Source organism: Lampetra fluviatilis, chromosome 23 (assembly GCF_964198595.1).
Source record: "Lampetra fluviatilis chromosome 23, kcLamFluv1.1, whole genome shotgun sequence".
Taxonomy (NCBI): Eukaryota; Metazoa; Chordata; class Hyperoartia; order Petromyzontiformes; family Petromyzontidae; genus Lampetra; species Lampetra fluviatilis.
In genome coordinates, this window is record NC_136297.1 from 12,657,377 (window position 1) to 12,680,953 (window position 23,577).

The window sequence follows — 23,577 nt, forward strand, 5'->3', positions numbered from 1 at the left end:
ATGGGCGAGCGAGCCGAAAACAACGACAACCGGCTACGTCGAGTGGTGGAGGGAATGACGACATACATTTTTGGCGAGATCATTACGGGGCACAACCCAAGAAAACCTACCACGAATCGCGATGCCGCCTGCTAAACCCGACGCGTCAGACCGAACTAACGTTTGGCAGACGTGCAGGCCACTTACACGATGCTCAGCACCGCGTCCTTCAGCTTGATGGTATGTAAACACTTTTTCCAGTGCCGGGCTGCCAAGTGCACATAAAGGCTGCGCGCACACACACACACGCGCACACAGGAACATACATATAAAAAAGCGCTCACCATACGTTAAAGTGTCAAACAAACTCAACCCATCCTATTGACAGCATGGATACAAGTACCTTACAAGGTTCGTATTGGCAATATTTGCACAGACCACTTGCCACGGCCTTGCTGGGCAGCACCAGTGGTGTGCTGACCACAGGCCGAGAGCCGGTGGTCTCGACGCTCTGGTCATGAATATCGTGATAAACATCTCCGGTAAGGTCAGCTCACAGTGGAGAAGCAAAGCGAGGCCGGCGGTGCGGTGCTGGTGGCCACAGGGACCCCCCATATCCACTGGCACCATCTGGGCCAAGCCAGCACGGCACGGTGGTTTTCCACTGGCTATTTGCCGGGCCGAGCCGGTAACCACGCCGTGCTATGCCGGCCTCACGACACGTCTGAATCTGGCTCGGGTCCCAGCTGTGCTGGGGGGCGGTGATGCGTCTGCAGCGCGCGCAAGGTCAGCCAGCGGAACTTAAGCACGGCGCCAGTGGCACGGCTCTGTTCGTGCGGCGCCGCGTTGGCCCCAGCGTGGCCCCCCCACCAGCGCGGCTCGGAATCGCAAAGTGGAAGAGCGGGTTCAGGTTGTTCAGGTTGTTGAGGTTGTTGGGGGCGCCGTACCATCCGTTCTGCGCGCCCAGCCACATGGTGGGCAACATGCTGCTCAGCTCGCCGTCGCAGGCCGACGCGTCCTGCTCTGAGGAGGGTGAGGGGGACCCCTCTCTTGTCAGGGGGTCGTCCACCCCACTGCTGATCGCATGAGGCCGGGGATCGGAGTGAGAGTGCATGAGTGTTAAGTGGGGTGGGGGGGGGGGGGTAGGGGATTGGAATAGAGTTGGGAAGATGAAGAAATAAACAAACCATTTGAGACATTTTGGCCAGAAGGCAAAGAAGATCAGGAGTTACAAAGTTTAAATTAGTAAATATTGTGACTATTTGTCCCCTGCTGATTCAGCCCCTCACAAACATGGCCTGTAAAATTCACATAGATAGGGTTCAAAAGTTGGTTACTGAATTCTTTTTTTATTCAACCAAGGACCGCGTAGCGACGCCACTGCCCGCTTCGTTGGCTCGTCCGTAGCGTTTCAGACGCTCACCGTGAGGATGCTCCTGAAGCCGCCCACTGGCTCACTCACACCAACCTCGACACGAACGTAGCAACGCCGTAGATCAACATTCACCATATGAATACATCCTGGCTCGGCCTCTTAATGCAGGCCGACTCAGTAGCTTCCAGAGAGATGCACGAGCGTGAGCCAGAGGCAAAGCGTGAGCCGAGCTGCGACTAGAAATCCGTCCCAGGCCGTGGCGGCCCCTCACCCGGCGGGGTGCTCGCGGGCCGTCTCCGTGGGGCTCTGCACGCCCAGCGGGTCGGTGAACACGTGCTCCGTGTGCGGCCCCAGCCGCTCCGAGCCCGGCACGTTGGCGGCAGAGTCCACGTCCGTCGCCCCGGCGGCGATCTCCGTGGCCTCCGTGGCCTCCTCCGCGTTCGGGGCGTCCGGGCAGAAAGCGCCTCCGTCCTCCTCGTCTTGCGACGACGACGAGGTCCCTCCGGCGGCTGTGGCGGCGCCGGAGGCCGGAGCCGACGCGGCGGAGCGACCTGCGGCGAGGGGGCACGGGCGGGCGCGTTACGCACGGGGCCCGCCGCGGTCGGGCAGCCACGCGGGCGCGCCGCTCGCGAGGCGGACGGCGAGGCGGACGGCGAGGCGGGGTTCGCGACGCTCGGCGTGCGGCGCCCAAACGGTTGGAGCATGCCGCGTGCCGTGGGCAGGATCCGAGGGCGGACTACGAGGGCCGGCAATCTCCGCCGTGACAGAGATAACGAGAGGAGCGAAGAAAAATCAAGGCAAACTGGAAACGGAAAACTGGTGACGTGGACCGGGCCTCTGACTGGCCGAGTGAATACAAAAAGAGCGATGAAGGGAAGGTGACGCTTTCTTTTCCAGGTAGAGGTGAGGCGGCATTCCATAGAAGTCCTCTCTTCCCGGCTTGGTGGCAAACCAAGAATTATACCGAGCTGGGGCGGACGGCTGCGTTTGCTGCCAGGCTGTACAAACACAAATCATGTACAACATAAATTCACTGCAATGTGCATCTGCATATCTTTCACTGAGTGGCAAGAAGGTGTATTGTACGTGCCGTGAGTGTATTTTTTTAAATAAACATTTTCTCGAAGCCGTGGGCACATTTTAGATGGAAAAAAGGTCATTTATTTTCGGGGTGAATTGTGATAAATGTTGCTGTGCCGGTTGCCATGGTCACAGGACCGCATGCAAACAGGATCAATGTGATCGATGGAAGCCTCCGAGGACATTCTGTTAAACGGCGTAAAGACTGATTGCGCAGAGGCCTTCTCATTACGTTAATTGGAGTGGGTTCAGTTTCGTTATGTTCATTTAGGATAAAGGGCTAAAATATACGTCCATTTAGAAATACATTTGTATTCCATTTCATTTATCGAAATGTTCCACGTGGAACGTCCCTTGAGGTACGGTGTCTCGTTTTGCCATGGTGTCCAGGTAAAACGTTACTTTAGCGATCGCATGGTAGGTAAGACAAGTTTGTGGCGTCACGCGTCGCACTGATTGGGGATGACAAGGAATCGTCTCCACCAAGACTCCTGCGTCAAGTTCAGACTCTGTAGGAGGCCCGTGAGCAAAAGATAAACGGACGATATTTCAAACGTTCAGAAACCGCAGGCACCAAGTCTCAACGCGGCACCCGAGCCGACTTGTTCAGACATCGATTGGGCGGGAGCGACTGCTGCCTCAACACGTGACCCCGGAAGGGCAGCCGGCCACACTGCGGCTCGCTCACAGCCCGGGGCTGCAACGAGCTTCTCGGGCTGTGCCGCGCGTTGTTCGGCACGGGAATTTGCCACCGGCTCTCCGTACGCATGTACGTACAACTTCTTTGGCATCGTACGTAGCCAATCGCGCTAATCGGAAGTGTGGGGGAAGGACAACAAACCAAACACAAAAAGCAGTTATCAAGAAATTAGTTTTCACTGCGTGGTTGCCGATGCCTTCTCGGTTGTCAGCGGTTCCCGCACCTCCGATTGGCACGGTTGGCTACGTACAGTGTGAAAGAAGTTCAACACGCACACACACACGTACGTTCCCCCCCCGCGGCTCCGAGCCGCCTGCGAGCGAGCGAACGCTGTCGTGCGGCGGGGGCGCAGCAGCACAAGTTGAAAGTGCCCCGGTGTTGTGGCTGTCCTCGTGCGGTGGTGGCGGTGGCCGTGTGGGGCGGGTGGGGGGGGTGGGAAGGCGGCCCCCACTTACCGGCGGCGCCCTTCTCGGAGCCGGGCGTGTCGGAGCAGGAGGGGCTGTCCGTCTGCAGGCTCTTGCATCCGACGGCGGCACACGAGCCGACCAGGGTGATGGCTCCGAGGACCCCTTCGCCAGGGCTGCCCTCCGGGGGGCTGCTGGGAGTGCCCGTGTCCGTCACCACCTCCCCGGCCGGGTAGTCGCCCTCCTGGTAGCCTGCGCCAGAGAGAGGTGGGGGGGGTGGGAGGAGACAATCGAGGGGGCGGGCTGACAAGATTGCCGGCGCAGAGCGAACGCGTACCGTGTTCTCCGGATTACGAGACGCACCTTCCTCCCTGTATTTTAAAAGGAAAATTCGGGGGTTCATCTTACAATATAGTCTTCAGGAAGTCTTGTTTTAATGTGGTTGTTCGGAATAATCTTGCAGGAAAAGTATCTCCCCCATTTTAAAGCGGCGCGTTCATAATCATCTTCTACAAGAGGGCTCTCTGTTGAATGGCGTTCATTCTATTTCGGTACGCGACGTGGTTAGCAATGTACTTTGTAATAATGTAAAAAACAAAACCAAATGAAAACGATCGGCGGTGGTGGGGAAATAAGTCTGACACGAGGGAAATCCGAGTGCACGCGCAAACTCGGCGAACCGAGCGAGCGGCGGACGCGAGCCGCTCACCGGGCACACTGGAGATGCAGAGGATGTGCGAGTTGCAGACGACGAACTGGTCCATGATGTTGGCCGGCTGGTTCGCGTCGATGATGATCACCTTGCTGGTGGAGTGCGTGCTCGTGCAGATCCACACCAGGCTCGGCGTCGCCTCCTTCTGCCGACGCCGACAAAACATTCCTCATTGCCGACGGCAATCCTGTTAAGTGCTCGCACGCCCAGCGAGACCGGGCACGTCATTCACAGGCACTCTCCATTTGCCACCGATGACTGCGTAAAAGGGTAAAGGTCAGCGCCGACCGCAGCGGCCTCCGCACTAGAGGAGCTCTCGTCCCAGCTGGACAGACGCATAGGAAGAGGTTGGAGTACTCACACTTTACCCCCACCACACTCGACTTATTGTGAGCTGCACTCAGAGAGAGAGAGAGAGAGATGGAGAGAGGGAGAGAGACGGGCACCGACCTTGTCGTACTGGCTGTCCCCGTTGGTGAGGGAGGGCGACATGCGCCTCCGGATGGCGGGAGAGGCGGGCGAGGGCCCCCCGGCCAGGTTCACACCGGCCGCACACCACAGCTGCACATGGACAGTGGTGTGTCGTCATCATCATCGTCATCATCGTGATCATCGTCATCATCGTTGTCGTCATCATGAAAATCATCATCGTCATCATTCACGAGAAATTCATTCATTAGGAGCGGGTGAAGGGACGGCCACTGCACCCGCACACGGTGGAGGGGGGCGGGGGGAGTGGGGCCAAGCCACACCAGGGGCCCTGCCGGCGTAATCCAATCAACAACCTCATCAGGCATAATCAATCCAACCCCTCGCAACCGCACCACGTGATCATTCAACCAGACCCTGCACTGTGCCACCGCTCCTCCCAGACTTCGCATCTCACCGCCGAGCTATTTACTACCCGCAGCTGCTGATGGGGGACTCACCTTCATCGTGGGGTCTTTCTCCACGAGCGGCCTGCAGTACACCGGGATGGCCATGTTAACCACCTTGTTGTCCTCTTGCCCTTCGTTGGGACTCTGGAAGTAAATAAGCTTTTTAATGTTTAATCCAAGACACTCGGTGTTGAATCCAAGGCAGGTGTGCCAGCTCTAACGGGTTGGCAGGGACAGCGATTGTCCACACAAAGGCGTGGATTGAACGCAACATAAACCAGGCGGTGAGAACTCAAGGAGACCAGGAAGTGAGTCTCGTTTGCAAGAGTGATCTGGGGCATCGGTCTGACCGTATAATCCTAATTCAGTTATTTCGAATTTGGCAAATGTTGACTTTGCGATGGGTAAGCCTTTTCAGCCAAGGCGATGATGTCACACGCCACGCTTTCGCGTAGATTCTCACCACCAGTGTCACACGTGACATCACACGTGGCATCACACGTGGCATCAGACGTGGCATCACACGTGGCATCACACGTGGCATCACACGTGGCATCACACGTGGCATCACACGTGGCATCACACGTGGCATTAGACGTGGCATCACACGTGGCATCACACGTGACATCACACGTGGAATCACACGTGGCATCACACGTGGCATCACACGTGGCATCAGACGTGGCATCACACGTGGAATCACACGTGGCATCACACGTGGCATCACACGTGGCATCAGACGTGGCATCACACGTGGCATCACACGTGGCATCACACGTGGCATCACACGTGGCATCACGTTGCGCTGCTATGAACGAAACCGTAACTGGCGCTATTTGAATAGTTGAGACGACGAACGCACGTTGGCAAGCATCTTCAAGGACTCTGCGTGCACAATTTCTGTTCCTTTTTCTGGGTGGCGTCTTTTTTCTTTCTTTCACCGGGCAGGCTAAATGCACTCCGAGACACGAGTTTAATCAGCGCATTTTAATACAGCCACTCTCTTTGCAGGGTGCCACTGTGGCAAGATGTTAACTACCTCGCCTGGTATACAGGAGGTCGTGGGTTTCATCCCGACCCTGACGGTGTGCCTCTCTCCCCGTGGTCACGTTGATTTTGCTCCGGGTCCTCCGCGTTTTCCCTCCACATTTAGAATCAATAACACGCGTTTAAAGTATTTGGCTGCTATACATTTCCACGTGATAAGTCACTTTGCTGAGTTATCATTAGTGGCTGGGTCGCTTCTGAAAAGTGGGGCCTTTAACCTGGTAAAATAAAAAATAAAAAATTGTGACTAGTTTGTAAAAGCGGCGAGCGAGCCTTCTGGACTAGCGGGCGGCGGTTCACCTGCTTGTGCTTGGGCGGCAGGCTCCAGCCGAAGGCTTGCAGCCGCCCGTCCTCCTTCTGCACGTGGGCACGCACCTGCCGGTACTGCTCGCGCTTCTGCTCGCGCCGCGCCGCCGACGTGTTCTCGCTGCTGGCGGCACGAGCGGGGAGTGGGGGGGAAGGGGGTGAGGGGGCGCGCGGGAAACACGCACGCTCCACCGCGTGAGCAGACGTGCGCGTTGGCACGCAACGCAAACCCGCAAGCGCGAGCGGGGGGATGCGGCGCTCGTGGTAAAGGTCCAGCACCAGCGGCTCCGTCGAGATAACGGAGATGCGAGCGCACGCAACACTACACGCAGAGACGCACAGACAGATCCCCAGTGTAGCCCACACAGGCCCCCGGGCCATGTGCTGTTAGGAAGCACCTATTAAGGCCGGCATGGCACACGAGGTCGGTACCACACCTGGTCGCCTTCGTCTCCCCAAGTGCTGATGTTTATGCACTGTCAAATGTACTCATTTAATGCCGACTCGACCTAGAGGAGGCCACAGGACCAGTTCAGATAATCACCATGGCCGGGAATCGAATTCGGAATGCATGCGTGCACTCACGTATGCACACGCATGCACACATACGTACACACACACACACGTACATGCGTGCGCACCACGGCAACGGGAGACCCACACAGCGTTTCGCAGCCAAGTAAGACGTCGGCACAGGCTATGGGTAGGCCCTCTGCGGATTGACCAAGGGGCAAGGGAAGGCCGACAGGCCTGACAATCGCTTTGAGGGTTTATTTGTGCCAAAGAGGCGTCGCGGTGAAGAAGCGCCACCTCCGTGCCGTGCCCAATGGGGGGGGGGGGGGGGCGTGCCACCCGTTGCCTGTGAGTGACGCAAGCACACACAGAGAGGGGCGCTCACGCGAGAAGACCACCCCCCTACACCACCAACCGGCGACCGACGCATCCGCGGATAGAACCACAGTCCCAGAGCTCCTGCAAGAATGCTTCACGGCCCGTCCAGTGTGAACCCACCACCCGCCAAGCTGGTTAAACTTCACGATTGTTCACCTTGTGGGTTTGTGTGTTTTAAGAGCACTGCACTTAATGCGTATGAATGCAATCCGCAACATCTGTTAAATGTGTTTCATACCAGGTGAAATTGAAACCTGATCATTCCCTCTTGTCAAGAACAAATCGTGTCACGTTATCAACCGATTGTGCTCGTGGTTCTCATATTCGCCGCTCCTTGTCGGGGTGACGAGCGCAAATACAAGCGCCGCAAGCTTTGCCAGAATAAGCTCAAGCCAAGACTGGACGAGCCTGCAACGAAACGGTGTTTCTGCTTTGCCAGGAGATTGAAATTATACGGCACATTACAAAACGCCACAAGAAACAACTTCCCGCTCGTAAACAAAACCCAACGTGCGGAACGCGGCGAGCAGCAGCGCCTGCCAATTCGGCACCCTCCTATCACACAAACGCAACCCCATTCGAGCAAATGACGACACCGGCAGCAAGCGCTCCGCACCGAGCCCGTGCCAAGGAGGCCAGAGTGGCGCGGGGGGGGGGGGGGATGTGGTGCCTCTCCCGTGCATACTGTTTGGGCAATCCTTTGGAAAGGACGACGTCTTCCTTAGACCGGACCTTCCTGAGGAACAAAACATTGCGGCGGTTACGGTCGGGATGGCCGCGCGCGGCGCCGCGGACGCGGTGCTGTGCAAGCACGCGACTCAATTTAGGTTTTAGATTATAGTTCTCATCGTGCCTTTAAAAGGGTGCAGAGGTTTCTGTCTTTCAGCCCCCGAATGAGGCTTTGAGCATCCAATGACGATGATAGATTAACAAGACGCTACCCAAACTAAAACAGTTCTGCCGAGTTTACATGATGTGGGTGAGATGAGTACAGGCCCAATATCCAGCAACAAACAGCACGATTTGAAGTTAAAATACATCAGAGTTCATACATTGCTTGAATTGAGCAAGGTTTCGATTACAAGACCTTGGGAAAAGAGACGATGCCAGGGAACTTCCAAGCGGAGCAGTGCTCGGGAAGAAGCAGAATGAGAAGTGATGTGACCTACAGTGTGCCGAGTGGGTGGGTGAATTGGTGAGTGGGTGGGTGAATTGGTGAGTGGGTGGGTGAATTGGTGAGTGAGTGAATTAGTGAGTGGGTGAGTGAGTGAGTGGGTGAATTGGTGAGTGAGTGGGTGGGTGAATTGGTGAGTGAGTGAATTAGTGAGTGGGTGAGTGAGTGGGTGGGTGAATTGGTGAGTGAGTGAATTGGTGAGTGAGTGATTGGGTGAATTGGTGAGTGAGTGGGTGGGTGGGTGAATTGGTGAGTGAGTGGGTGGGTGAATTGGTGAGTGGGTGGGTGAATTGGTGAGTGGGTGAGTGAGTGGGTGGGTGAATTGGTGAGTGAGTGGTTGGGTGAATTGGTGAGTGAGTGGGTGGGTGAATTGGTGAGTGAGTGGGTGGGTGAATTGGTGAGTGGGTGGGTGAATTGGTGAGTGGGTGAGTGAGTGGGTGGGTGAATTGGTGAGTGAGTGGGTGGGTGAATTGGTGAGTGAGTGGGTGGGTGAATTGGTGAGTGAGTGGTTGGGTGAATTGGTGAGTGAGTGGGTGGGTGAATTGGTGAGTGAGTGGGTGGGTGAATTGGTGAGTGGGTGGGTGAATTGGTGAGTGGGTGAGTGAGTGGGTGGGTGAATTGGTGAGTGAGCGGGTGGGTGAATTGGTGAGTGAGTGGGTGACTAGGAGAGTGAGTGAGTGTGTGGGCGAGTGAGATTAAAAACAAACAGTGTGGTAGACCGAGACCTCAACATGGGTGGAGGAATGAATGAAGAGTAAGCGAGAGAGTAGTAGGGATAGAAGAGCGATAAGGAGGTGACTGAGTGAAACGACCGGAATGAATCAGCAAGTGCTGAATCATCACCCAGCCTTTTCATTTGTTTTGTTTATTTCTATTTACATATATACGTGTGTGTGTGTGTTTACACAGTTGTCGAGCACAGGCCCCAAAGGGAGCCAAAACGGCAGGCGGCCAGCAACAAACGGTGATATTGAAGGCGTAATAAATAAATAGTGCTTAACACGTTAACCCGACCGGGTCATAGGGTTTCGTCTCCCTACGTGAACACAACACCAAAGGAGTAGGGTAACGGTGGAGGTGTGTGGGTGGGGGGGGGAACTACTTTTCGTGCAGGAAGTCGAGCGCGCGGGACTTGTCGCTGGGCAGCTGGGACAGCGTGGCGCTCCGCCGGGCCAGGCCTCCGCCGCCGCCGCCCGAGTTGGGGGCGCTGTACTTGATGTTCACTGCGTGGTACGGCTTCTTGGGCTGCGCCGCGTTGGAGCCGCTGAACAGACGGCTGAAGCTTCACGCCGCAACGCACGCACGCGCACACGACGAGCGTCAGGAAAGCCAGGCAGGATCGCACCGTTGTTTGTTAGCGATGAGTTTGCTTTCAAGACAGTGAGTGACCGTCCCGCAAATACAACCGAGTCGCCAATGACAGAATGTTTGAATTGTTGTTCTCTTCTAATGTAACGGCGATAGCGCTGCAATCGGTATCGCGTGACGAGACGAGGCGGGCGACCGAGCAAGGCCTTCTCACTCACAACTGCCAGATGGAAGACTTGTTCTTCTTCTCCACGATGGAAGGGTGCTCTCGCGACGCCCTGGAAACCACGCGGGGGCGGCAACAACAACAACAACAACAAGATTATAACAACCATAATAAAGGCAAGCACGCCTACGGCCATTTTCATTATCCACTGCTGGATGAAAAGCTCGCCATGCCATGCTGGTCAAAGCTTGTAAGCTAAGCAGGCCTGTGCCTGTATTGTTCCTGTAAGGGTAACCACCACCAAGCACGAAACGGGGGGGGGGGTGAACAGGGCACGTTGAAACAACCCCGATGGGTGACAGTGCGTGGGGGAATCTTTAACCCAGCAGTGTATTAATAATAATAATTTATAGAACTTTGCCAACCCACTGCAGGCTTGAAGGCCCTCACCGGATCATCTCGGTCCACCTCACCGCCTCCTGCAGCTCCATGAGCCGCTCCTTGTACTGGTTGCGCTCCATGAGCACGCGCGCCATCTCCACGCGCGTGAAGCGTTTGCGCTGCGCCATTGGCACGTCCTCCTGGGGGGGGGGGGGGGGGGGGCAGGGAGCGTGCGAGAATTCGGGGTCCGGAGAGAGTGTGGGGTCAGGTGACAGTGTGGGGTCAGAGTGTGGGGTCAGGTGACAGTGTGGGGTCAGGTGATAGTGTGGGATGAGGTGAGAGTTTGGGGTCAGAGATTGGGGTCAGAGTTTGGGGTCAGGTGATAGTGTGGGGTGAGGTGAAAGTTTGGGGTCAGAGTGTGGGGTCAGAGTTTGGGGTCAGGTGAGAGTGTGGGGTCAAGTGAGAGTGTGGGGTGAGGTGAGAGTTTGGGGTCAGAGTGTGGGGTCAGAGTTTGGGGTCAGGTGAGAGTGTGGGGTCAGGTGAGAGTGTGGGGTCAGGTGAGTGTGGGGTCAGGTGAGTGTGGGGTCAGGTGAGAGTGTGGGGTCAGGTGAGAGTGTGGGGTCAGGTGAGAGTGTGGGGTCAGGTGAGAGTGTGGGGTCAGAGTGTGGGATCAGAGTTTGGGGTCAGGTGAGAGTGTGGGGTCAGGTGAGAGTGTGGGGTCAGGTGAGTGTGGGGTCAGAGTGTGGGGTCAGGTCAGAGTGTGGGGTCAGGTGAGAGTGTGGGGTCAGGTAAACCGTCGAGGGTCCGGGAGAGTCTCATTCAACCTGGGCGAGTGGAGGTGAGTGTGGCGTCTCTTACGTCATCCGGTTCTTCCTTCTTAAACTTTCGGAACTTGTCTGCTTCGGTTTTCAACCTGAAACAGACCGTTCTGATGAGCGAGTATATCGGTGAGTTGCATTGCACCGCCACCCACTCAAACCTACGCGGGGACACCTACGTGTTAAAGGGGACACCAACATGGAAACCCACTGACCCTAGAGCTATCGGAGCGATCACCAGCAGCATTATCGCCACCACATCACCACATCCAACACCATCATCACCAGCACAATGGTCATCGTTGTCGTCGTCATCGTCGTCATCGTCGTGTCCTTTACACGTAACCCGATGAGCATCTACCGAGACGTGGCGAAGTCGCTCTCCAACGGGGGAGCTCTTTGCGGAGCTGGCCGGGGGGGGGTGGTGGTGGTGGGGGGGGGGGGTTGGGGGGCTCGGCTCACCTCTTCAGCTCCTCGTCGAGCTCCTTCACGCGGGCCTCCACCCTGGCCTTGGCCTGGCGTGCACTCTCCAGCTCCCCGCGCAGCACCTCGTGCTCGCTCGCCAGGTCATCCACCTTGGCGATCAGGTCGTTCTTCACGATGTTCAGCGCGTTCCTGATTGGGGGGGTGGGGGGGCGGGCAAATGAAGTCACGGTTCTGCTCTCAGGCTCTGGTTCAAGTGAGTCGACTCACAGCCGCACGTCACTGGAGCCGGCTCTCAGGGTGGCGATCCCAACCGTGCTTAGAACTTGTGCGAGCCGAGCCGGGCCACAGCTGAGCCGCTTCCTTGGGTGTCTTTGGAAGCTCCGGAGCGGCTCAAGCCTGAGCCCAGCCACGTTGGGGGCCGAGCCAAGACTCAGAATATGGTCATAAAGGATCGCTGTGCTCGTTGCCAATACCGTCTTGCCTAGATCTCATCCTGAAGATGCTTCACATAGCCTCAGGCGAAACATTGCGTATCTAATTGCAAAATTTGGTTGTGTGAATCGCCCTTCAACTTATCGGAAGTGAGCTGAAACGATAATAATCTGCGTTGTTAAACGCTCGTACACCACGTGACAATTTTATGGGGTTGGTTGTGTCAGTTGGTGGACATAAAGTTGGCCAGATCATTAACGTGGCCTCACCCAAAATCAATTATGAATCATAATCAATATCATCATACCCCTGTGTATGCACGTGCACATACACGTGCGTTGGTTTGTCATTCCAATGCTGGATGATGGCCTCCCAAGGCTGCGCAGGTAACGAGGGTCATCTTGACCATACTTCACCACACTGGTCAGTGCAGGTTTGCGAACGTGGGGGAAGTACAGAGCAACAGTGGAATTTTCTGAGCTTCATTCTGCTGCCCACAGCGCCAATAGCATCCGACCTGTGCGTGGTACGGTGGTCGCTCCCGTCCAAGACACGAAACAGGCTCAACTCTGCTTAGTTGCCGAGGTCTCGTGAGATCGGGAGCATGCCGGCTGAATTGGTCCACTCACAGAATGGTGTTTATTATTATTATTAATATTCGAGCTTACAGGTCGGCTATAAATCCACGTTATTCGTTTTAGAGCAGTGCTCTTCACTGCAAGGCCCGCAGGCCACTGGCCACTCCTGGTGGCCCTTAGTGCCGCCCCCGACAATCCACAAAAGTGAAAACAACCCTTGATCATCATAATCATCATCGTGCTGTCAAACCCCCAATGGTTTCAAGTGTGTGGTGACCCTCACACTGATGCTGTCTTATCGGCCAAAGTGCCCCCTCCTCTGAAAATGTAGTAAAGAGCGCTGTTTGAGTGTAGGCCACAAGCCCGCTAAAAGCTTGATCGGTGACAGTAGCAGGCCTTACTTGGTCTCCATGAGCTGCGTGTTTTCCAGGATGAGATTCTCGACTTCGCGGCCCATGCCTGTGGTTGACGTGAAAAGAGCAACCGGTCACGTGGGACGACACAGCAGCAACAACAACGGGGTCCGGGGGTTTTACTGTCAACCCAACGGCGGCGTGACTACTCCCCGCGCAAGGTTTGACGAACGCCAAGGGGGACTCGGTGACCCCTTCTCGAGCGGGGCACGACAAAGACGACGTTGAATCAAACACGGGGAACAACAAAATAAATCTATATTACTTCATCAACAACACTGACTTGCAGAGGGCCACCAAACAAAGGTTCACTGCCCTAGCGTGCAGCACGCTGCCAGAAGGGTCTTCTAAAAGACGGCTTTGTTGACAGCTATCGGGGGTGGCAAATCTCAACCAATCCGCTGTTACTACACAGAATTGCCGCCATGTCTTTATTTTATTTGTTTAAGATACAATAAGTTTTTAAATGTAATGATGTGATGATTATCACGATATCGGTTTCCTCATCACGTTGTAATTGTTCTTTGAATTTTTATCGTTGTTTTATTTTCTATTATCTACTTCCAGATTACTTTAACAAATGATTCAACTTGAAAAATTATTCAATTTGAGTTCACTCAACATAAGCCTTACAATCATTGCAATGTTGCAGTGTTGCAATGCGTAAGGCCCATGACACACATGCTGAATGAAATGCCATGGGAACATTGTCATAATTGGCATGGCATCAACAACCACAATTTGTAAATTGAATGTGTAATCGTTACTTATTTACAACTTCAATTCACGTTTGTTAATTCGCAACAAAAATTTGCCGGGATATTGAACACTCAAATGAATAGAACGGTAATCGGGATATGACAATAATTTACAAAAGTGCACTCACGATTATGATGCACCTTTATATCGCATGATATATATCGTAGTATCAATGATATTATACCGTAGTATCGATATATATCGTAGTATCGATGTATACTGTAGTATCGTCAGAGTGCGCCACTACGCACGTGTTACACTGCACTTGACCTCATGCTAAGCTTATGTGCAAGATCAGACGCTCTGTTATTCAATAAATGTAAACTAGCATAATGCTGGCGTGAATGGCCATGTGCCGTTAATCTTGTTCGCGATCTGTACGTTCACAAAATGCAAAGTGACATAGCCGTGAGTATAAAAAAGCAAGGTTGACAGCAGCCTTACCATAAAAGTTATCGCGCGCTAAGGTCCCGCATCAGGGGCGAGGGCGGGAATCACAAAGAAAGTTTAGAAAAGTCAGGAATCCGTGAAAAGTCATAAACGCACGGCGAGAGAAACAGACTCTTACGGCGAAATAGGAGACTCGGATGCAAATGGAAGGTGCGCCAGCCCGACAAACATGCACACGGAACCACGGTCACGCGGAGGCGACAGTCGTCAAGATCCGAACCCGGTGACCACGTGCGATACCCAACCCACAGCTCGGTGCGCGATCCCTGTGGACCGGCCCAGTGTCTAACAACGCACAGCCGGTCAACGCTGCGGCGTAGAACAAACTGAGTCACGGCTGGAAGCACAAGCAGAAAGCGAAGGATGGTATAATACAAATAATTATGACGATGCAAAGTTTTCGGGCGCTAGCCACGTGCAGCAAGCCCGCTAGACGGAACGCAGCGTCACGCCGTTGCCGCGTCGGTTTTCACGGCTGCGCTGCACGGCTCTCCCGCGTGCTCTCGGGCCGTTACCCCAACTCTCGCTCGGCACGACGTTTCGCCCCGCGTGCCGGCAGCTTCTTAGTGAACCGAATTCCCGACGGCTATTCCCCGAGGAAGCTCCCGGCGCGGCGGAGTTCCATGGCGGACGTCGTGACGGACAACACGAGGAGCAACGCGAGAGAGCTCCACAGCGGAGAGCGCCCAACGTGGGGCAGCACGCAGCTCACGGGAGGAGCACCCACGTCTCGGTTTAATAAAATAAAGTGACAGCCCGCATTGGTTCGCACGGGAGAAACCACAGCTTCGTTAGCAACGACAGCAGACCCGACCGGCGCATATCCTCTACCGCCCAATCACGCTACGTCCACGCCCAGGGCGCGACTTGCGTACAGTCGCAACTCCCACTTTCAATGGACGTTCACACGTCTGACCTTTTTTCCGTAACGTCCGCACACGCCTCTGCCTCTAGAGTGAGTCGGATGTGCGACGTTCTACGGTATTGCCAATAATTCGCCCTCTCGTTGTCACGGCCCCGGACGCGTGGATTTACTGGGCGAACGTGTCCCCGCGTGTACGCCGCTCGCTGCAGACTTGGCACAGGCGAACTACGCACACGCCGACACGAGGCCCTGCCGGACAAAGGCCGCCCCTGTGCAAGCGGGGCCGCTGCCCACATGCACGCCCGCGCCACGCAAGAGGCCATTCCTCCCCACAGATAACTCCGCAGGGGGGAACTCAAGCAGGCGTAGAAAAGCGGGAATGGCATTGGAGAGAAATAAACTGGGAAGAGATACACACCGGAAAACTCTCCTATGAGTCAAGGACATTCCGATGGAGCAGCAGGAGGGACAGAGGAGAGAAGGCACTTCGGTAAGGATAATTAATGCGGGGCAGAGCCAGGCCGGTGCGCAACAGGGAAAATCGAATTCTGCGGAAGCCACTCGATTCACACGGCGCAATTGCAACACAGTGCATCGGCGGCGGTGACGGCGGCCGGTGTCCGAGTAGACGTCAGGTTGTCTAAAGCGCGCAGGCAGACGCTCACGTCTACGCATTTATACGAATACCGTCATCTCAAACTAAAAGTCCTTTTTTTGTTTTCAAGAAGTTGGAGCTTCCTTGCATTTCCACCCAGTCTGGAGGCTGGACAATGCGTCTGGTATGGCTTCATACTTACCATGACGTGTGATAAACATTCACTCATTACGGACATCGACAAATTACTCTGTACTTTTTCACAACGTGCATTTGTATTCACACCATGTTCAACCTCTCAAGTACTTCACACACCACAGCTGCAATCACGGAAACATTTGGGTGGCCATTAACCAACCCTGACTGCAGCAGGGAAAGCGTTATTATGCCAGACAGAACTTGAGTGCTCAAGACAATTGAGGTATAATCATTAACGATGCTACATAATGAGCTGGTGAAACGTGACGCTTATAAACAACCAGGTTCTATCTACGACAGGCCCCAAGCAAAAGTTCGTGTCATCTGTACTTATCATTGCACCTTACAGTGGAAGAGTGTGAAATAACACAAGTGAATGTTCAATTGGTCAGATTTCCCTAACGGGCTGGGCGAAATGGGTCACATGGTCATGCACCCGAGTCCTTGGTCGCCCGGGGAACCGCTCGCCTGCCTGTCGTGCCGTGTGCGGAGGGGCGGCGCCGCGCAGAACGTACCGAGAAGGTCCGCCCCCTCGTCCACATCCCCGATGACCTCCGACCCTGCGGTGGAGAGCTCCTTGTAGAGGGAGTCCGTGTTGATTCCGAAGGCCTTGTTCACGATGCCCTGGGTGGGGGTGCTGCGACACAGCGGAGGCGAGACCGCACTCGCTCGGTAAGGATCACCGCCCCTCGCTCGGTAACCATCACCACGCTCACTCGGTAACCATCACCGCCCTCGCTCGGTAACCATCACCGCGCTCGCTCGGTAACCATCACCGCGCTCACTCGGTAACCATCACCGCCCTCGCTCGGTAACCATCACCGCCCTCGCTCGGTAACCATCACTGCCCTCACTCGGTAACCATCATCGCGCTCGCTCGGTAACCATCACCGCCCTCGCTCGGTAACCATCACCGCGCTCGCTCGGTAACCATCACCGCGCTCGCTCGGTAACTATCACCACGCTCACTCGGTAACCATCACCGCCCTCGCTCGGTAACCATCACCGTACTCGCTCGGTAACCATCACCGCCCTCGCTCGGTAACCATCATCGCGCTCGCTCGGTAACCATCACCGCCCTCGCTCGGTAACCATCACCGCGCTCGCTCGGTAACCATCACCGCGCTCGCTCGGTAACTATCACCACGCTCACTCGGTAACCATCACCGCCCTCGCTCGGTAACCATCACCGTACTCGCTCGGTAACCATCACCGCCCTCGCTCGGTAACCATCACCGCGCTCGCTCGGTAACCATCACCGCGCTCGCTCGGTAACCATCACCGCCCTCGCTCGGTAACCATCACCGCCCTCACTCGGTAACCATCACCGCCCTCACTCGGTAACCATCACCGCCCTCGCTCGGTAACCATCACCGCGCTCGCTCGGTAACCATCACCGCCCTCGCTCGGTAACCATCACCGCGCTCGCTCGGTAACCATCACCGCGCTCGCTCGGTAACCATCACCGCCCTCGCTCGGTAACCATCACCGCCCTCACTCGGTAACCATCACCGCGCTCGCTCGGTAACCATCACCGCCCTCGCTCGGTAACCATCACCGCCCTCACTCGGTAACCATCACCGCCCTCACTCGGTAACCATCACCGCGCTCGCTCGGTAACCATCACCGCGCTAGCTCGGTAACCATCACCACGCTCACTCGGTAACCATCACCGCCCTCACTCGGTAACCATCACCGCCCTCACTCGGTAACCATCACCGCCCTCACTCGGTAACCATCACCGCCCTCGCTCGGTAACCATCACCGCGCTAGCTCGGTAACCATCACCACGCTCCCTCGGTAACCATCACTGCGCTCGCGCGCTCTCAAGTGAGCCGCGCGCCGCCCTCGCCCCATCAGAGTTCCCCGTGCCAGCGCGGGGCAACGCGCCACTCCCTCCGCGGGCAGTGCCCACACTCACGGTGACTCCACTGCAGACTTGCCACAACGCGGGAACCCATTTTAACAGACCCCTTAGGCACAACCGGGGCTTGAACGCAAAACCTTGCGATCACGAGCGCACGGCTCACCCCGACTGCGCCAAACCGGACGCAGCCTCGATTGATATTTATCTTCGTGGCCTTGTAGTGGAAACGGTGAAAGTTGACGGTGACCGACGTCTCGCGAGCGTCGTCAACGCAGAGAGAGCAGTTGCTGCCGAGTCACCTGGTGCCGCCAAAGCCGTCGAGGGGAGCCTCCGGCACCATGTCCAGCTCTGGGGTGGAGTCGATGATGTCCTGGATCTCCGACCACTCGTCACTGCTCTCCATCCCTGCGTTCGCACGCACGCACGCGAGTCTAGTATCTCGAGTGTGTTCTGTTTCAGCAGGCGAGAACTCAAGAAGAGTGCAGGATGTTTGTCCGATTTGCAAGCGTGACCTGGGTCATCGAAACGACCCGATAAATGTCATGAAAACGAAGTACAACATCAAAGCAATGAGATATCAGAGCCAAAGACCACCATGGCACAGATGGAATTAAAACACGGTACACAAGCATTAATCGCCATCAAATTAAATATATTTTCTGTAACGAAATTGGGCGTGGACAAATTACTTTTAAAAACCATTAATTTTGTTTGTCAGCAAACCGAGGGAGGCCTGTTTAAAAACAAGCAACGGTTTGACAATTTGGTACGTCGGGTTGGAGATTACATCCAGCATCATCAGCTGTTCACAACGCTGAGCTCTTGCGTGGCAGGAAAATCATGGAAGTGATGTCCAATTTAGGATTAATGTGAAACTATTAAATTTTTTCATATCCGAGCTTGATTTTCGGATTTTAGATTCATAACAAAAATTGGCAAAACATTCATCCAACACACCTAATGTGGTCAAGGTGGTCATGATAAAAAAATTTACGTATATAAATCACCAGTGATCGCCATTCGCCATGGCGATGGAGCGTTGGGCAGTCGAGACGTTGGCACGTTTTCTGCCCAAAGACCCGACCAACACGGAAACGTTCGGCAACAACACGAACCGCGGTGCTCATCTACATGGACGAACGAACGGCTCCCCCCCCTCCCCCACTTTGGGCGTTCACCTATGGACACGTTCTTGGTCTCCTGCGAGGCCTGCACCTCCGTGTGCCTGCTCCCGAGCCTCCGCCCGCCGGCACGCGCCGCCGCCGCCAGGCCGGCGGCCGTGTCGCCGCCGGCCGGGGAGAGCACGTCGGACGGCAGCGAGGAGGACGGCGTTGCAGACTTGGTGCCGCCCGTGCTCGGCGTGGCAGCCACCGACGATTGGCTTGAGTTGGACAGCTCGTCCTGCGTGGTGGTGCGGTGGTGCGGTGGTGCCGGCGGGGGGGCGAGTGGACGGAGGGGACACACACACGCTGCGCTAGAGACGGGAGACGTCGCGTGGCGTGCGTGTGCGTTATTGCCAATCAAAATACATGAATAGAAAACAAACAAAAATTTTCAGGAGTACAGAATTGTGGGAATGAACTACGACTGAGACAATTAGAAGATTAATTTAAATTATTGAGTAAAATTTTAAGAGTACATAAATTCATGCTTGCTTAGTACCGCTCCTTTAAAAATGGCGGAAAACCTCCTACAAGCCAAGCGCAGTGTGATGCAGCTGATGACATCACCAAATCCCGCCCATCACCTCCCATCCAGCGGCACAAGAGGGAATTCCAATGGGGGGAACTTTTCAATTCCATGAGAATCATTTAACACTGAAACCAATACTATCGTTAACATTGGGAAATCTGGAAACACAATCAGCAACGGACATTTAGTGTGTTCGGACTTCAAGGCAATGTGAAAGGTACATCAAGTAAAACGTGCAGAGAGTTAAGAACGGACCGAGTTTAGTCATTTTGGAAGAATTGTAAACACATCAAGGGATTAAATCAGCACAGGTTAGGATCTTGTGCAGACACGGACCTCTTGCAATGTGACAATTTAAAAACAGATTCAGAAAAGTGACGCGATTGCTGGTTACTTGGTTATTGGAGACACACGACATCGCACAACGGAGATGAGAAACTCGCAGCTCAAACCGAGCGTTGGACCAGGTGAAAAGCGATATTTTAACTCTTAACGATTACTTGATTAATTGTTGTCATGTACATATGATTGTTGATTATGCCAAATGTTTGATTTGAACTATTACATGGGCACGCACCAATTTCATGCTACATAGACTTTAACGTGCCCTCTGCAACACACGGAACAATTTTTTGGTAAATTTCAAAAGCGTTTATATACTCTACCGCAACGGCCCAAGTCAAAGCCGTCCTCTTTACGCGAACCGATTCCAGAGGCAATCGCTGGCTGCGGCCTGCAGATGCGATCGACGTATGCGGCCTCTCCACGCGGCACACTCAGATCAGCTGATCCAACATACGCGAATGTTGCCCATCTCCACCGCGCACGCACGCACGCACGCACGCACGCACGCACGCATTAATAACAGACGTCCGTGATGGTCGTGGCAGAAATCGAGCAGATGGCCCCCAGGTGTTATTGGTCAAGCGAGCAATCAGAATCAGAAGCGACGCAGCAGACGCCACGAAGATCGGCACGCGTGCGCACAGGCGAGAGGGGTCCGTCTACCTTGGTTCCTTCCGCGGCATCTTCTGCAACAGAAGCTAATTTACTATGGGCACTCGTGTGGGCCTCCTCCGGCATATTGTCCCCTCCCTCCAGACAGACATCACCGGGTTGACAACACGCGACAACGATTGATGAACCCGGCACGCGAGTACGAATTCAGTCACGGCAATGTAGCAGAAGCATCGTTGCACAAACTTTGAAAAATAAAGAGCACATTCGGTCCTAACAGGGCTTGTCGGTACCACACAGGGCGACAAACGCCAACGATGATTTTCCTTCACGCATTCTATCTCGCAATGACAAACATGCACGATAGCAAGCTCACCGTGGTAGCTTTTTATCAGAAAAATATAATAAGGATACCCATGGTGTGCTTGACAGGGAACATCGTTTTGGGGCAATAAAAACACCAACGGGTTGAATTAACATCTGTGGAATACGAGAATGAGTAGGAGGTGCGTGATACAAAACAGACATTGTCACCCTAACATGGCCCCATGTGTACCAGGGCCTCTGTGATGGGAGAGGGGCTCCGGGCTACCTTGATGCTGGCGTTGGCGAGCACCTGCACCGAGCGGCCCGACTCGGGGCAGGGCCGCTCCCAGCTCTCGTTGCCCGGAGTGTCGCCCTCGCAAGGCGGATCGGCGCACATGCCTGCATCGGCCTCGACTGCCCCGAACGGGAAGAGGCTCAGCGAGGCGGGCCGCTCCTTCCTGGGGTGGGAGGCATGAAGCAGGCTGTGAGTGCCACGCACGGTACCCCCCCCCCCGCCACATAGTCTTCACCGACACTAACTCGGTTGGGAGTACACACGCGCCCGCTAATTTCCTAACGGGCGATTTTACTCTGCGCCCTTACACGAGAGACTACTTCTGGGGGTTTTGCTCCTTCCCTCTAGACAGACGGCACCCGGCTAACTTAGCCGGACAGATGACCTTCATCTACGCACCGCCCGGCGCCAGCCACAGAGCCCGGCGGTATGGGAACGGGCCCCTTCGCAGCTCGTGATCGAGCGAGATCCTCCCTCCCACCCGCCAAGCCACTGGCCCGCCGCGGCACGCTAGGCGCTACGCGGGATTCTCGTTCGGTCTCGAACCCAGAGGAGGTCGCACTATGTGTGGGTGCGTCCTCGGCTTCAGAGCACAGCCTGGGTTCGTCGCAGCTTTCTCCACGACGAAGCTCGGTGTGAACAACGAACTGCGTTGAATAATTAAGAGGATGAGTGCCTATTCAGCTGCAATAGACAAATTACCAAATAGGTCGTGCGGGGGGGGGGGGGGTGTCTGCACGGACATACGCCAGGGAGAGTTCTCGCTAGGCGCGAGACGCGGCTTCACCTGGACAGGCATCAACGAGAGCGAACTATTTGTTTCACGATGCCTGGGCTCATTGGTAGGTTAACGGCCCCCATCACGGTTCACGAGTTCTTGGCCAAGTGAACGGCTCGAATCACTTTTCAAGCTTAAATGTGAAACCTCCCGCGTTCGGATTCCCAGACCCGCCCCTGGATGTGTGCCAACGTTCTTAGTTTAAACAGGCGCGGCGCGTCTGCCGGGGACGATCAGATAGAAGCAATCAAGCCGGATGACACAGAAGCAGACACGCACAAGCCACGTGAAACACGAAAATTCAAAGGTCACCAGTGAGTCAACAGGCCCTGCGCAAGGCTATATTTGCCTCTCTGATGTGAACACGTTCTTTACTTTATTTAATTTATCTATCTGATGTACCCTGCCTGTGAGATATGCCCAATATACAATAATTCACCCGCAGTATGTAATTTCCAGAGCCATGGATGTATTCTAAATTGGCTTGTCATATTTAACCTAATTTATGCTCCATAAATGGAATTACATTAAACTGTCCAAGTGATAACACCGCAGAACATTTAGAATCGGCGTGGTGCTGAGCCACGTTGTGCCAAACAGGGACCGCTGCCACTGGGGGTGCCCCCTTTAGAAAAAAAGCGTTGAGATGAGATACTATTTTAAAGGGCATCAGAGGGCGCGATATCAGAAACAAATCATGATTCACTATCTATTATTATGCAACTCGTGCAATTAGCGAGATTAATATTCTACTCTCGTCGTCATGTAATCCAAGGTAACACTGTGGCCCGATCAGCTGCAGGGCCTTCCGCCTTCTCTGCACACAATCTCACTCGCAGCACTGCGCCCTCCAGCGCCGCTGCTCGCTCCGTGACCTTTGAAGCCCTGGGCCCCGCGTGCTCGCCGATGGATCCGTGCGTCCAGACACCCAAGCAATCACAGTTGGACAAGGATAATTTTAGTTTTGGGAAATCCAGCCACTGGCAATCATCGTAGACCAGAAAGTGCACCACACGTGAGAGCAGTGAATACAGAGTGAGAGAGACACACACAGAGAGAGCGTGGCCGCGATGTGAAGCGATACGCGACCCGGCCTGGGTTTTCCAGAGCACCGGCGTCTGGCGATTCCACACAGAGGTCATGCCCAACACGAGCCCCTCTGGGAAACCCCGACTGCGTCAAGACTTGCGTGACGCACCAAAGGGCTAGAAGCTAAACGTGGTAACAGCACCAAGCCCATTACAGCACGATTGGCCAGAACTGCGGACAGCGATCGGTGAATGCTGAACTGTTGGTGGTTTCCTAGAAGTTGTTTAAACCTTCGGAGGGGCTGAGTCCGTGACTTGTTCCGCTCCCGACCTTTGGAACTACGCCAGCTCAAGTCCCATCGGGCACAGTGGAATCTTTTAAATCAAATGCACAAACACATTTGTTTGCATTCGCTTATCCTTTGACCGGGGTTGATTGTCCGATGGTTTTTAATATTGTCTGAGTATTTATTGTAAAGTTTCCTGGTGTGGTCTGCATGAAGAGCTCTGTGTGCGAAAGCGACGCGTATCGAATTATAGCAGGAAGGCGGGAACAGCTGCCCCTCTTCCGCCCCTAAACTTGTGGACATGGGGGCAAGGAATTTGCCGTGCCCCCCTCAATTAGCTCCATAGGCCCCGCTGACTCCTTGACATGGACCCCACCGCTGAATTTCTTAATCGATAACAAGAAGCCGGGCTAAATTGCATTTTTTTTTAAA

At 54.7% G+C, this 23,577-nt stretch overlaps 1 protein-coding gene across 17 annotated transcripts in view; it reads right to left on the reverse strand.

Annotated features, from left to right (window-relative positions):
* The window catches only part of LOC144940824 (C-Jun-amino-terminal kinase-interacting protein 3-like), a 56,626-nt gene that overhangs the window by 8,813 nt on the left and 24,236 nt on the right, over positions 1-23,577 (reverse strand). For 3 of the 17 annotated variants that reach the window (XM_078867272.1, XM_078867270.1, XM_078867260.1), the window contains 21 exons: positions 21,044-21,215; positions 20,503-20,589; positions 18,981-19,203; positions 18,102-18,207; positions 16,451-16,572; positions 15,561-15,572; positions 14,272-14,289; positions 13,057-13,114; positions 11,682-11,834; positions 11,260-11,329; positions 10,471-10,601; positions 10,073-10,132; positions 9,649-9,828; positions 6,476-6,605; positions 5,180-5,287; positions 4,701-4,811; positions 4,248-4,395; positions 3,590-3,790; positions 1,626-1,905; positions 927-1,055; positions 187-267 (listed from right to left, as the gene is read on the reverse strand). In XM_078867272.1, coding sequence (XP_078723398.1) covers positions 187-267; positions 927-1,055; positions 1,626-1,905; positions 3,590-3,790; positions 4,248-4,395; positions 4,701-4,811; positions 5,180-5,287; positions 6,476-6,605; positions 9,649-9,828; positions 10,073-10,132; positions 10,471-10,601; positions 11,260-11,329; positions 11,682-11,834; positions 13,057-13,114; positions 14,272-14,289; positions 15,561-15,572; positions 16,451-16,572; positions 18,102-18,207; positions 18,981-19,203; positions 20,503-20,589; positions 21,044-21,215 — 2,580 coding nt within the window. The remainder of the gene's footprint in view (positions 1-186; positions 268-926; positions 1,056-1,625; positions 1,906-3,589; positions 3,791-4,247; positions 4,396-4,700; positions 4,812-5,179; positions 5,288-6,475; positions 6,606-9,648; positions 9,829-10,072; positions 10,133-10,470; positions 10,602-11,259; positions 11,330-11,681; positions 11,835-13,056; positions 13,115-14,271; positions 14,290-15,560; positions 15,573-16,450; positions 16,573-18,101; positions 18,208-18,980; positions 19,204-20,502; positions 20,590-21,043; positions 21,216-23,577) is intronic. The other 14 variants (XM_078867265.1, XM_078867275.1, XM_078867267.1 and 11 more) reach the window with 13 other exon arrangements.